Consider the following 14,328-nt stretch of genomic DNA (forward strand, 5'->3'; position numbering starts at 1 on the left):
ATACAACTGACCCGAGAAGACTTCGAATCCAGTATCTTACGCAAAGCAATGAACCAGCCATGAAACTGATTTCCCTAACTTCTAGAACAACAAAGACGAAGCAGAAACACTGCAGTTGAATGATCCAGCGATCATTCACTGGCCGCACCAGTGAACCACCCGAGGGAATGTGTAGCCATCAGCCAATTCTTATCACTTTGTCTTCCAAAATAACTATATCCTTGAAAGAATACTTCGGCACATTTTCAGCATATACAGTATAATCTGTCTTGGTATTAACTTTACTAAGTCCGTTGTAACTTTTTAATTAAAGGGGATATCCATCATAGCATTGCTTTTCTTTCTGACAACAGTGCCAAAGCAATGGACAAGACCAGCTAGTTCCCCTTTGGCCACATGTGCATCCTAGTGAGTTTCCTGGCACCAAGAGCAATGATCACAGAGATTCAACCCTGGCAAGCTGCGCATTACACAAGACAGGCGTGTGTGTGCCCTGTGTCTTTATGTCCCTCAATTCCTAACATGCAGTGGCATTTGAGATGGTCTGCACCATGGGGGTGATGGTTCGAGACCAGGAGGTACCTGGCCTGGAGAAGAAAGAGGCCACAGGTGACACATCTGTGTAGGAAAGAGCTTCTTAACAATCTCCTTGTCCAGGCATACACATGCCAAGTTCTCTGATAAAAAGACTAGGGAGTGGGCTGAGGGAGCTATGGAAGGGCCTCATCGGGTATGATGTTCTAAGATCCTTTCCAAACCCAGGATGCCATGATCTGTGATTCTAATTTTATCTAGAGTCAGTTCAAACTGACATCATAAAATAACAGCTTCATCTGACCGAGATGTTCCCACACCCCCAAGATTTCATGATAAGATGCCCCAAAATTAGGCAGCTGGAGCTTGGGAAAACTACAAGACTCCCCAAACTGACAGAAAACCCCCTCTCTTTGCGCGTGGTCTCTGCCCCTCCCCCTCCCCAGAACACACATGCTCACCAGTTCCAGAACTGTTTCCTGCCAAAATAGGCTCTGGGCTCATATGTATACAGTTTCAGGAGAATTTCAATAATATATAGAGAAAGGAAAAGCCACTCTGCGTAGGAGATGAAGGGGTTTTTCTCATCCAGAGCGATGAATATGGCATTTATTAGAATGATGACATCATAAACCCAGACAAAAATCCTGCCATGAGGGAAAAAAGAAGAGATCCTGTCATCCCACATTTCAGTGAGAGGAGCAAGTTCAGAGCCTTATAGGGCTATATGTTCCCGACAATGTGATGGTTATGAGATACCCCCAAGCCCCATCCCGCCAACACGCGCACACACATGCACACTCAAGACTCAAGGAAGTAAAGGTTCCAGCACGGCCAGGGTTCTGAAATTCACCTGCCTCCCCCCAATACTGGTGCAGTCCTTCTGGCCTAGGAGAAAATGAAGACTCGGTGACCAGGGGGCAGGGGTGGGGAATAGAGGCGTGGTTTTCCCAGGTCCCCTTCTGGGGGCACAGGACCTTGGTCCAATGAAAGCTTGGGCAGAAACGGGGCAATGAGAAGGTTTAGGGCTTAGCATGGGATCATGATGCCTCTACTACTTGTCCCTAGAAAATTAACATCCTAACTAAGAAAGCTTCTGAAAACCTCTGCACCCCTAATGCACACAAGCCATCCAGGGGACTGACATGTCCATCCTTCTCACCAAGTCTGGGGTGGGATGGGTGAAAAAGTATCAGAGCTGGGCTCTGACCCAACTTTGCAATTACAGAGCAGGCTGCTCTGCTCAGGTACCTGTCTCCTGTGCTCGGAGAACCCCGGGCCGACCCTGGGCATGGCCCCGGGAAGACAGGAGGGGATCCTACCTCACTGTTCTCCTGGAGGCTGTAGACTAGGACCCTGGATGCCACATGCGGACATACAGACATGCAGCACATGAAACACATCAGTGATTCAAGGCTGGGATTAATGGGAAGAAGCCTTTACATGTAGGGCTTTGATAAATATCAAATATGGGCAGCGAATACGGTGTGCCCACACCACAGGCTGAGCCACTTTCTGGGACTTCTGAACCATTCTCTTCCAAGAAGCACTAAATTCAAGGACAGCAAGAGGATAAGCCATTAAGGTTAGGGGCACTCCAGGCCACACAGACGAAACCAAAGATCTCCAACCAGAACAAATGATTCTTTCTGGAGTCCACTTACTTGAGAATAAGAGAATTAACTGGCCTTCTTAACAACCATTCTGATAACTCAAATTCATGAGTTTTTAACCACAGACTTTACAAAGTCAGAGTGCCATATGTGAAATCAACCTCCTAATGACTTGGATGGGGCTGGAACCTTCTGATTTGAGAGATCACATCCAGTCTGTGGCCTTTGAGCATCTCAGGAAATAGGGCCAGAAGGAAGCATAATCGAGAAGCCTGTCCTTTTGGTTAAGGTCACACAAAGCACATCCAGAACCTTTTACAAGCCTCCCGAAGAAACCAAAAGCAGCAAGCAAGGGGCTGATTTATAGATTCAATAATGAAACATATTCAGTCCAGACAGCATTTGCAAACTCCTCTATTTTTAAAGCAACTTGAGAAAAAACCGGCCCCATCTCACATGCCTGTGCCGAACCATCCTCTGGACCAAGAGGCTTGCAGACGACTGGTATACCCGAGGCATCCAGTCTTCCAGTGGGTGTCTCTTGATGTTGATGGTGACCACCTGAATGTTGAGGAGGTCAGCCAAGCGTATAAAGTTCATTTTGTCTGCAATGGAAAAAAGTGGATCCCACAGTAAATATGTTAGGCTTTGTAGGCCACACGATCTCAATTTTAACTACTCAGTTCTGCCGGTATAGCATGAAAACAGTCACAAATAATACATAAATGAATGAGCATGGCTCTGTTCCGATAAAACTTCATTTACAGAAACAGGTGGTGGGCCATATTTAGCCTGTGGACCATAATCTGAAAACCTTTGTTGTAGATACATAACTTGCTCCATATTCTTTGTTAATAATTCTATTCAGCCCTTTTCTTCCCATATTGGTAAGCTTGTGTTTCTCATTTTAACACTGGATTAAGTTTTAACACTTTGGGTACTAACAGAATTCCAGTGTTTAGCCTTGGAAACCACAAATGCTCATAACTGCTGGTCAAAGGGAGAAGCGAGAATATTCACAGAAGTATTGCCATCCCTGCCTGTACAGAGTGGAGGCCGCCATGAAGCATATAATCCTGCTTGACTTTCTGTTATTAAAACTGTCTTTGAAAGTGTTAGTTGAACAAAGGAGTCTTTTGGACACCCAGACATTAGAAATTACTGCTATAACCCATAAAATATCACCTATGGCCCCTGAAAGCTGACAAATCCGACTGGCTGTCCTGTATAAAGATGTGGTTGCCGTGGTAACAATATTTAAATCAACAGTGCTATCTGGCAAAAAGTAAAATACTGGGAAGTCTATTGAGCCATAAGCTCACTGATACTTTTAAAAATCACTTTCAAAATGATTTTCTTCTTGATGCACATGCCTTCCAAATAAAACCCTGAATTAACAAATTGGTTTTTAAAGTCTGACCCCCCACAAGTATAAATTATATAGAACAACAATCTACTAATTTAAACAGTATTCCTACAATTTCTTAAGAAAATCAGATGGGAACCAGGAAATTCTAGCTTTATTTAATGTTCTTAGTATCTCTACCTAGTCAAAAAAATTTTTTACAAAGATGTGCAAATTAATAATAGGCCAACAATTAGTAGTTGCAGAAAGGCCACTGGGAGAAAAATAATGTTCATTAATTTTTTTGGTAAAAAGATACATTTTAAAGATCTGGTTAAAAAGTTTAAATCTAGGGGCGCCTGGGTGGCACAGCAGTTAAGCGTCTGCCTTCGGCTCAGGGCGTGATCCCGGTGTTCTGGGATCGAGCCCCACATCAGGCTCCTCCGCTATGAGCCTGCTTCTTCCTCTCCCACTCCCCCTGCTTGTGTTCCCTCTCTCGCTGGCTGTCTCTATCTCTGTCAAATAAATAAATAAAATCTTTAAAAAAAAAAAAAAAAGTTTAAATCTAAAGACTTCTGACTGAAGATTAAAATGTTATAAAATTACGTTGTCATGTAATTTTATTTATGTAATTAATAATTTAAAATTTTAATCCAAATTGATTTAATGCTCCCAATAAAGAAAAACTAATAAATTGTTTTGTGATTTAGGGTTTAAAATGTGGCTTCATGTCTCTTTCCTGATTTAATCTAGTGTTAATACAAAATGCAAATACGGTATTTAGTTCATGTACAATTTCTTTTCTCCAAAGAGGCTAACGTGGCTGGACCTTCTCACACTCCTTGTTCTTATCTTACGAGTCAATGGGTGTCATGATCTCAGCGAACATTTAGGCATCCATAAACCTAAACATCGGCTAGACCCGTGTGGCATGATTTAAACTGTGGTGATTGAAAAAGTTGGGTTCTCATCAATCAGCTTGTGTAAATCTCACACAATATTATAAATCACAAGGCCCTGTAGAGTGGCCCGCGTCAACTATGTGGACACCGCACGCCGGGTTTTCTACTTCTCTGACGAATCCTTAGTGTCAGCCATGGATCAGCTACCTATGGTTTTCTAAACGTGTTTTCTTTTGAAATTACTAATTCAGTTGGGGGCACTGGACTAAAGAATATTGAGATACATAGTCAACAATCTGGATTTACCTAAAGACTCCCAAAGAAATTAAAATGTCATGTCCCTATGTATAAGTAGATTTGTTCTTCAGGGCACCCAAATTAAAATACTATATAACAATTGTCTTACATCATGCTATAAAAACTAGAGTTTTCAAGCTTTATATCATACTGGCATTTAAGCATATTCGTTGGCATGACTATTTGTGTACATGTCTATAACAAAGCACATTAACATTAATAGATGAAATTCAGAACAGGCCCATCGGGCTCTTTGCATGAGGTACAGAGGGTTGGTCATTGCCATCTCTGCCTTCAGCCCAGGGAGCTGGATTTGCAGCAAGGCCTTGCCCAAGGAGATTCTCTTATTTCTCACAAGACTGCAACACTTACACTGACTTTCATGATCTCTTGGAGGACTGCGGGCCACTGTAAAGACATGAGGGCTCTCACTTCTGGAGGAGTTATCATGCCAACTGGTCCCCACGCTCCTCTCACCATGGTTATTCTTGGCCAGCATGAAAACATTCTATAGCTCAGCGGGTTTGGGCTGTGCCTCATTCTCAGGTTCCTCTGCTCCCTTCTGTCACTGACCAGTCTCCTTGGGCAACTTTTACAGACCTCACCCTGTGCAAGATCACAGCCTACATTCAGAGAAGAACCCCTGCAAATGGGCAGGCGGTGGTGGTGGTGGTGTTTGGTACCCGGATCTTCATCAGCACTCTCCAGAAAGTTGTGTGGTGGCCTCAAAGAACCCCTCCTTCCTCTTACTCATGTAATTCATGGAGTGATACATCCAAATGAGCAGGGGTGCCAGGAGAACCTGGATGTGTCTGGTATGCTCCATATTTACTCTGCACAGCTGCACAGCACCATTTAAGAGCTGCCCTATTGACAGCCCAGAACATACAAGAAGCTGACAAGACAAAGAAAAGCCATTTTCCTCCCACTTGGGAAATGACCATCAATAGTTAGACTGACCTCATCAACAAAGACACGTTCATATGAGTACGTCCTGGGGACCATGTGTATCTTTCCTGGATGAGCAGGAGATACCCAAGTATATGGGCCTCCCCATGCCTGACAGACAAAGACAAAGATTCTTAAAAAGCCCCCGTCCCTAGGTTTGGAACATCTCACCTTTTACTACCAATCCAGGAATTCACTTTACGGAAGGAATTGCAAAGAACGCTCATAACGCCCTAAAGTTTCATCAACATCAACATCTTTAGAGTCCCAATCATCTAGAAGCAGCAGAGGTACTAAATCACGAAAGGAGAATTCTCAAAAACAGAGGGGCTGAAGGCTGGGAGCACCTGGGCTAGAGTGACCAGCTACGCCACCCCAGTTCTTGGGGTGGGACATCCAGGGGGACCCAAGTCCCAACACTCTCCTCTAAGTACTAGGGAGGTGGTCCTCAACCAGTGGTCCTTGGGCCACTGCTGGGCCTGTTCTTGTGTTCCCCACCCTCCATGGGATAAGTGCCGAATACAGAAACTTGTAGAAAATTGGCCAGGATCATGTCCAATGACTCTAGTAATGAAAAAATGGGGGTGGATTTTACACTTTTTCATTTCCTTTTCTGAGCATTGATTTTTGCTGTACTTTACCAAAGCGTCAGTCCATGACAGGTCGGACACTGAGAAGCTTCACTACACCCAGCCTAGGAAGCACTGTGCTCACGGGTCGCCTAGGGCACCAGCCGCCCTTCTCCACCATCCACAGAACCCTAACCCTGACATGCTGAATGGCACAGGCAACCCCTGCCGGTCCCTAACGGGGGGCACCAAGGCAATCGTTCAGGCTCTGAGAAGCCTGGCTCTTGACCAGACCCTCGGAGCCACAACATCAAGCGGGGTGGCTGAGGAGACACGCTCGGGGCTCACCGGAAGGCGCATGTCAGATCCTGCTGATTCAAGAGGAGAAAGGCCTTCTTCCATCCTGGGTCCCAAACTCTCACCGGAAGATGTGAGCACCTCCCACTGAGTAGTGTCTTACTGCATATGTCCCTTTGTTCTCTTTCGTCATGTAAGTTCCAGAGACTCACTGTCATCTCCTTCTCCCACCTGCATGGAGTCCTCATAAGGCCCACAGCTCTCCGGGACTAGTCTAAGAGTCCTTGTCTCACGTAAATTTATATCCGGTCAAAGCTACCCCTCCCTTTTGGTATGTTCCCTTCTGGACTCTTCCAGAAAAGGATGAAGTGAGGGTGTTCTACAGTTTGGGATATATTTTAGTCACCTCACGTCTTTCCATATTGACGCACCATCTTCACAGTCATTTTTTAAGGTCGCCACAATTTCCCATTACGTGACTATCAGAATCTGGGGCGGTTTAGCACAATGAGAAAAAGCACAGGCCTCGGAGTGGAACGGCCTCGACCACTTTGCAGCTGCGTGGCCGTGGGCAAACTACTTAACCTCTTCCAGTCTCAGTTTCCATATCGACAAATGAGGATGACAAACATCCCCACCTCAGTGATCACGTACACAACATGCGCGGAAAAAAGTCGTGACCATGGCTCATGCCTGATACGCGTGCCAGAGAGACGAAGTGCTATTCGTAATGGCTACCGACCACCAGTACCTGAATTTTAGGTTATTTTCAACTTGTTGCTTTCAAATACTGAATGTGATGTAGATGGCGTCCCTAAAGCAGCGTCAGGGGTGGAATGACCGTGACAAGGTAAGGGCTTTTGGATGGCTCCTTACATGTTGACAATTCGCACGGGGCCAGCCCTGTCAGAACACAGCATGAAAACTCAAATTCCACTGGATTGTTGCCAGCTGGGGGTGCCCACGTATATTTTTATTTGCAAATGTAAGAAAATTAAAAAATAAAAAACCACAGTACTGCTGTTTCTCAAATCACTCTCAGGAGCCACCCATTTTTGAACGCACAGCGAAGAGGAATGTCAGAGGCCAAGGCTTCTTACCCACATGGCCCTTCTGTCCCTCGTCGGAGATCCTCAAAAGGAGCTCCAGGTGGGGACCACTGATGTGTGGCATCACGATCCTGGCCAGCTGCTTCCACCGGGCCTCCGTCACCACAAACTCTGTGCCCACCTTGACTTTCAGAATGTTGAAAGCCTCTATCATTTTGTGACGTTTCAGGTATGCCAGTTTGCGAATCTCGTTCTTTAAAAAACAGAATTGTGGTTTTTAAGAGAAAGATTCAAGAAAGCCTTGTTTCTTTCCCCTAAACGTGTCAAAGTAGTTGATGAGCCAAAGAGAAGGCACTGATGGGTCTACTATTAAGCAAGGTATGTGATCCCTCCCCGGCCTCAGGCACATGTAGCTAACCCGTCTGCATAAACAAAACTCATCTTACCAAGTTTACAGGAGGAAGCCCGTGAAGGATAATCTGTGTGATGAGAAACAGAACAGCAGGAGGCAGACTGGTCCCAACTCCACTCTGCCCAGAAGGAAGGGAGATTCCAGAAAGGAAGGAAATCGGGTGTGCTGCTGAGACACAGGGAGACCCCAGGAAGGGAGAAGATAGAGCTACCATTAAGTTAATCAAGAAAGAGAAGGGGAGGAGGAGAAAAAGTCAGGGAAGTGAAACTAGGCTAGAAGTGGTCCGGAAGGAAGAGGTCCAAGGCAGGAAGGACAGCTGGGCCTGCCTGGAGCTGCCATCTGGACTGAGCACAGGGAATCTTCCAGAGGACAGTAGGCTGGACAGGCCTTCTCGGGTTACGGTCACCTGCTGCCCACTCCTACTGCTCCCTGTAAGCCTGTTACCCAATAACATCATCACTTCATTGACTATATAGCTAAACTGTAGATTTTAGGGGGCTGTGTCTTAATCGTCTTTGACTTCTCAGCACTTGGACTGGTGCTGGGCGCCTAAAGCACATTTAAGATGTTTGCTGACTGATCCCCGCTGCGGAGGATTACCCAAAGAAACACCTCCTTGGGGTTGGGGGAGGTAGAGCAACAGTTCTGTCCAGCAGTGACAAAGAGGAGAGGCACACCAGGCTCTCTGGGACGGCCTCTTTCCACCCAGACGGAGGAAGTCGGAGTAGGAGGGTCTCCGGAGACCTGGCCCCTGGGGCAGGGGCAGCTCAAATCCCCACAGTACATAGACTCCTTAGGACCAGGACAGGCCAGACACCTTCAAAGGCCATTTGGGCCAAATCTCAGACTCAGCCCCACTACCTGCTTGTCCTTAGCTGCAAACACTGAAGTTCTCCCTGATTTTCTTCTTGTTCCCTGGTGACACCATCCCCATGCAATGAAAAATTCAGAACAGAACCAAAAGGATCAAGAACCAAAAAGCAATGTATTCCCTTAAGGAAAATCATTCTTTGATGAAAAGCCTCTCTGCGCAGCTAGTTTCACAAGATGAGAAAACCACCAAGCAGAGATGGGGGCGGGGGCAGGTGACGTGGCTAGGTATCTCAGTGGCTTCTGAGCTGGAAATAAAACATCCTCCACCCCGAGTACCCAGAAGCCTCTGCCCAGCCAACACCTCCAGGAATTCTCCAGACATAAATCAAACATGCAGGTACCAGGGCAGAAACTGTTGGCTTTAAGAAGCTTCTGCTTCTGCCAGAGAGGGGAAAAGGAGTTGGGAGCTTGGAGAATATCCCCAACTCCCATTCTCACACAAAACGTGTCAAGGAGCCATGAACAACGTCATGCCCTAAGAGCAAGGAGCAAGGCAAGGGCCTGCCGCTGCCCGCAGTGTCCAGACACACTGTTAGAGCCATCCCAAAGACCGGAAATGAACCGCCCCCCCTAGCAGAATAGAACAAGACGCCACAGCGGTCTTCAGATCGGCCAAAGCGAAAAGAAAAAGGACACTTTCAAATACTGAGCATCTACATTTGCCAGCCTCTCTGCCAGTGGATCCAGCCCAGATGCCCATCCCCTGCCCCCACCCCCCTTCCGCTCACGCACGGTACCTTTAAGTGTTTCCTGTAATTGTTGTAGACCACAGCCAGAAAGACGGACATGAAGATGTAGGTATTGATGATGATGTAGGTTATGAAGTATAGAGAATACCACCAATTGAAGTTATAGGCAGGCATCCTGCAAGGAAAGAATTATGTGGCACGGGTTTTCATAGCCTCGGTCCCTAGTGCATGAAAGGCTGGCCTCACGTGCCATCCCACATGAACAATCCACGTGCACGAGGCACAGCTAAACCTTCTCTCACTCTAACCGTCCCGCATACGGTGAGGTGCCGGGCCAGGGGGCCGCAGAGCCATCACCACCCCTAACGCTAAACAGCTGACTCCAACTTGCCTTCTGACTTCCATAGTGCCTCATAGTGGCAGCAACTAGGACCTTGGAGATCCCCCAATCCCATTCCCTCCCTTCGCAATGAGAAAATCAAGAAGCCTAAAAAGGAGACCGACTTGCCCAGAACCACAGAAGGAATCGAAGCGTGGCTTGGGCTTATACTCAAGGTCCTTCAGGGACAACAGACTGCCTTGCTGGGGGTGGGGCAGGTAATTTTCTAGCCACTCTAGGACAATGAGAAGGAAAGGGGCACCGTTAACAGTGGCACCAGGATGAGAGGTGTGCTCATTCCACCTTTAATGGAAGTTGGATTTCATACAGGAGGGCGGCTTGGGAGCATGGCCAGCAGCCCAGGGTCTGAGAGAAAATCCAAGAGAACACGAGGAGGGCCAGAACTGTACCTCGCCGGCACTGTGCCCAAGCCAGGCCCGAGAGTGGGCAACAACTCAGAACAAGTCAGTGTGATGGTCACACACAGAGCTAGATGACAGAGAGCCCCCTCCGCGTGCAGTATGGCCTGAGCTGGGATGGACATTTGCAAGTAGAGCCCCGTCCAGGCCCTGAACCCCAAGACCTGTCTATTCAGTGTAGCACTGTTTAATAATCTCATGTCCACAAACAAGGTTAATCCACAATACAAAGGACATTAGGAGAAAAACAAACAAACCATCATGTTTTCCTCCTAAGTAAAGTCCATTTGTGGAGAATTGGCATTTTGAGGGGGGAAGGCAACAGCTACTAATCTTCACATTGTTTTCCTGTTTCATTTAACCAGAAAAACACATCGATGCTTAGGAGAACGAGCCATGGTTCCTTTATAAAGATGGCTTAGTGTTTAGATTCAAGACTCAGAAAAATCCTGGAATAAAAAGTAGGCTCAAATATTTAAGAGTTATATCTCAAGAGATGTCTCCTGTTGCTTTCAGTTTAAAAAAAAAATCAATTTAGTTTTAAATAGAGAGAGGGTAGGCTATCATTAGTGTAAACATTTTACATTCTTCAAAAATTTTTACGATGAATATGAATAAACAGAAAATCACTACTTCTCCTCTCTCAGTCCTGCTGGTGTCCCGAGACAGCAGCCTTTAACGAAGTGAATTCTGTCATGATAACAGGTGTCCGTGAACGTGAGCAGAGATGAACGTACATGACATCGGGGCTGTTCGCAGTAGTGACCAGCACGTAGAGTTCAAACGCTATGTCCAGGATATTTGTGAAGTAGGGCAAGCCTTCCACTGTTTGAAGACCCCTAAAGAGGAACCAAAAACACAAAGTGAGAAACTCACACACATAAATAAAGCTGTGGTTTCTGATACAATTTTTCCACTTTCAAAAGCACTCCTGGAGTGTCTGAACGAGGAAGATGGCATCCAGTGACAGATTCTGCTGCCAACGGGCTGAACCCAAACAGGGGAGAAGTCACAGGCAGAAACTTCCAAACCAGTGTGCTCACCTATCCCCAAAAAGCTTCAAGGCCATAAGGGAGAATATCAGCACACTGAACACGAACAAGAGGAAGACGTAGAGGATATCAGGCAGAGTATTCCGGATGCTTCTGAAAGTTCTTCGGATCTGTGAAGACAAAATTTAATTTCATTTACAAGAAATCGGCTAACTTTCTGCAAAAACAAAAACCAAGCCCTTGTGTTATCCTAAGGTATGTCCTTACCTGACGACTTTCAGGGAAGTTAATTAGGAAGACTGGCCTTAAGGCCCTTGACCATCGAATGCTGTGGATATTAACAGCTTCCAGGGAACCATAGATAATCAAATCGAACAAGGTCAGCTGTGAGAGACACGGGACAAAACTGTCAGTGTCGTGCTGCTAAAGGACACACACAGGAAGTGACAGTGTGGAACCCAAGCCTGTGGGTCCCAGGGACACTTCCCAGATTGAGTATGCCTTAAATATTTTAATAAATATTTCTAAAATATTTCTAAAAATAAGACAAGTACAGAGAGATCGTCTCCATATTCTGAGGGTTCAGCAGATGGGTGAAGGGAAGTCAAAACAAATATTTTGAGCAAGGCGAGAAGAGACTGTGGGCATTCCAGGCAGAAGAGCCCCGCAGGCTGAGGAGGAGTGGCAGGTGCGTGGGGCGGCAGGCAGCTCAGCCCAGCTAGAGTGAAGAGGGCCCCGTGAAACATGTTTGCAGGGCTGGGGGCACTGGTTAGGTCTGTGGAGCTCATAGACATTTTGACCAAGAGAAGGAAGTGATGGGAGATGTGCTTCTGGAGAATTAATTCAGCGGCGGCATCTAAAACACGCGGACTGGGTGGGGATCTAAGGTTGAGGTGACCGTGGCAGTTCCCAAAAGGGGTGACCAGGCCCTGGGCCACGTTGTGGGAACAGAATGGCATGCAACACAGAGACAGAGACATGCGTGGCCACATCAGCGACTACTGCAACAGTCCAAGTGGGGAGAATGGAAACTGGGCAAGAGGCAACCTGAGGGGCTCTGGGAGGCCGGATGCAAGAGAAAAGAGAATCTTGACTAAGAGGACTAGGAACTGGGTGTTGGTACGTAAGGCACCACCCACAAACAAACAGCTGGGGGAGTGGAGGGGCAAAGAGGGTGGGTTTCGTCCCATTGTGTTTGCACCAACACACAGACATAGAAACTACTAGCGAGCAGTTGGCCACAGACAGAAGAAACTCAGAGGGGAAACCAGTATCCGCTACAGCATGGGGACCCCTACCTACCAGTGTTCATGGACGCTCTGGCTTAGACGTGTGCAGACTGAGCCACAGGTCAATCGGAAAGAACCATGGTTCAGGCCTGCCTGCTGCTGCGCTGTCCTGCTATCTATGAATTACCTTCATCTAATCACCGAAGGGGCCTCTCTGGGCATTACAGCCGTGTTCAGAAGACACACTCTGCCCCTCTGGGCGTAACTGCTTAGCACATACCCTCCCAGATTTCTCTGTGAGTGGTATACACAGTCTTTCCTTTTTCTTTCTAACAAAGATGAGATCCAGCTCTATTGTAACCTGTTCTTTTGACTCGATGAATGATAAGCACCTCCCCTTGGTAACAGACACATCCCTGCTTTAACACTATTTCAAAGGGCTGAGTGGATCTGCCACATTTTATAGAACATAGTATCTGCTGTCAGGAAATCGAGTTGTTTCCAATTTTTCAGTATTATGAACAGCTCAGCAATGATCAATCCTGTGGCTAAATCTTCGAACACATCCTTCTTCCCTAAAGATAAATTCCCAGGAATGGGACTCCAGGGTGCAAGTGTACGTACATTTAAGGCTTTTGAAAGGAACTGCCACACAGCCTTCTGGAAAGACTGCTTATTCGTCCCTTCAGTAGGGTACAAGAGGTTCTTTTTTCTCTCAATCTTGCTAACACTGTTTCATAGGCAAACACATGGTATTTTATTATTGTTTTAATATCTATTTTTTAATTAGTGAAATTACACATTTTTTTCCATATCTACCATTATTTATTTTTTCTTCTATGAGATGCTTTCACCTATTTTCAGCACTATTGGAGTTTCTGCCTTGTTTTTTTTTTTTTTCCTTTTAATTTGGAAGTGCTCTCGCTATGTTAAAATACGGCATTCACACTGTCATATTTTGCCTTATTTAGTCTCCAATCGGGGTTCGCATTGCACTCGTGCTAACGAGGTGTTTGCTGTGCCGAAGTCTGTCCCTGTTGCTTTAACCAAGTCAAATCTATTCCGTCTTTTCACTTCATAGTTTCTGCTTTTGACCACAGACTCTTCAGGGCACTATAATGAACACTCACCACTATGGTTACCATGATGCAGATGTTTTTTGTATCCTTCCAGAAAACCATCTGAGGAGTGACTTTCGCAAAATGTACAAGCCTCCCAAAGAATGCAGTCAGACAGAGTACTTCTGCTATCGAGGTAGCCTGCACGCAAAGAACAGAGACTAAACCCCCGCCATTCAGAGAGTCAGCTTCAGCCCTCTTGAAACCGCCCCATCCCCCAAGCTACCTTGATGCTACCCTCTGAGAATCAACGATGTCCCTTAATTTCACTGCCAGTTGCAGCTAAACTCTTTACTGGTGGGGATGGTTTCTTCCTCTTAAAAGGAAACTTGTCTTCGAGCTATGAATCCCATGACCCAACAGGCAGGGCTTCCTGGGAGCGGCTGAATCAGCAGGCAGGGAATCCAGAAAGCATTTCCCCAGAAAGGGGGAGGTCAGGGATGGCAGACACGGGCATCTTCTGGGCTCTCCAGTTCTCACATTCATATTTAGAAAAGGCATCTAGATGTTCAGTTTCCCTAATAGTAGAGTAACTCCCCAAAGATATGTTTTGAATGCAGGTCATTCCTTAGCCATCTCTGCCACTGCTGCCCTCTGCCTGTGTGTAGCTGGTTAGAGGAAAGAATGGAGGCCACCGAGTCCCAGTGCCACGTCCTGACCATC

General features: G+C 46.3%; 1 protein-coding gene across 5 annotated transcripts in view; it reads right to left on the reverse strand.

Annotated features, from left to right (window-relative positions):
• Positions 1 to 14,328, reverse strand: part of LOC123799767 (two pore channel protein 2-like) — a 52,157-nt gene that overhangs the window by 7,693 nt on the left and 30,136 nt on the right. For 3 of the 5 annotated variants that reach the window (XM_045808960.2, XM_087863682.1, XM_045808957.2), the window contains 8 exons: positions 13,678 to 13,806; positions 11,586 to 11,702; positions 11,370 to 11,488; positions 11,064 to 11,165; positions 9,577 to 9,703; positions 7,606 to 7,807; positions 2,608 to 2,752; positions 996 to 1,181 (listed from right to left, as the gene is read on the reverse strand). In XM_045808960.2, coding sequence (XP_045664916.2) covers positions 996 to 1,181; positions 2,608 to 2,752; positions 7,606 to 7,807; positions 9,577 to 9,703; positions 11,064 to 11,165; positions 11,370 to 11,488; positions 11,586 to 11,702; positions 13,678 to 13,806 — 1,127 coding nt within the window. The remainder of the gene's footprint in view (positions 1 to 995; positions 1,182 to 2,607; positions 2,753 to 7,605; positions 7,808 to 9,576; positions 9,704 to 11,063; positions 11,166 to 11,369; positions 11,489 to 11,585; positions 11,703 to 13,677; positions 13,807 to 14,328) is intronic. The other 2 variants (XM_045808958.2, XM_045808959.2) reach the window with 2 other exon arrangements.

Source organism: Ursus americanus, chromosome 7 (genome assembly GCF_024610735.1).
Source record: "Ursus americanus isolate L20-20 chromosome 7, mUrsAme1.1.p, whole genome shotgun sequence".
Taxonomy (NCBI): domain Eukaryota; kingdom Metazoa; phylum Chordata; class Mammalia; order Carnivora; family Ursidae; genus Ursus; species Ursus americanus.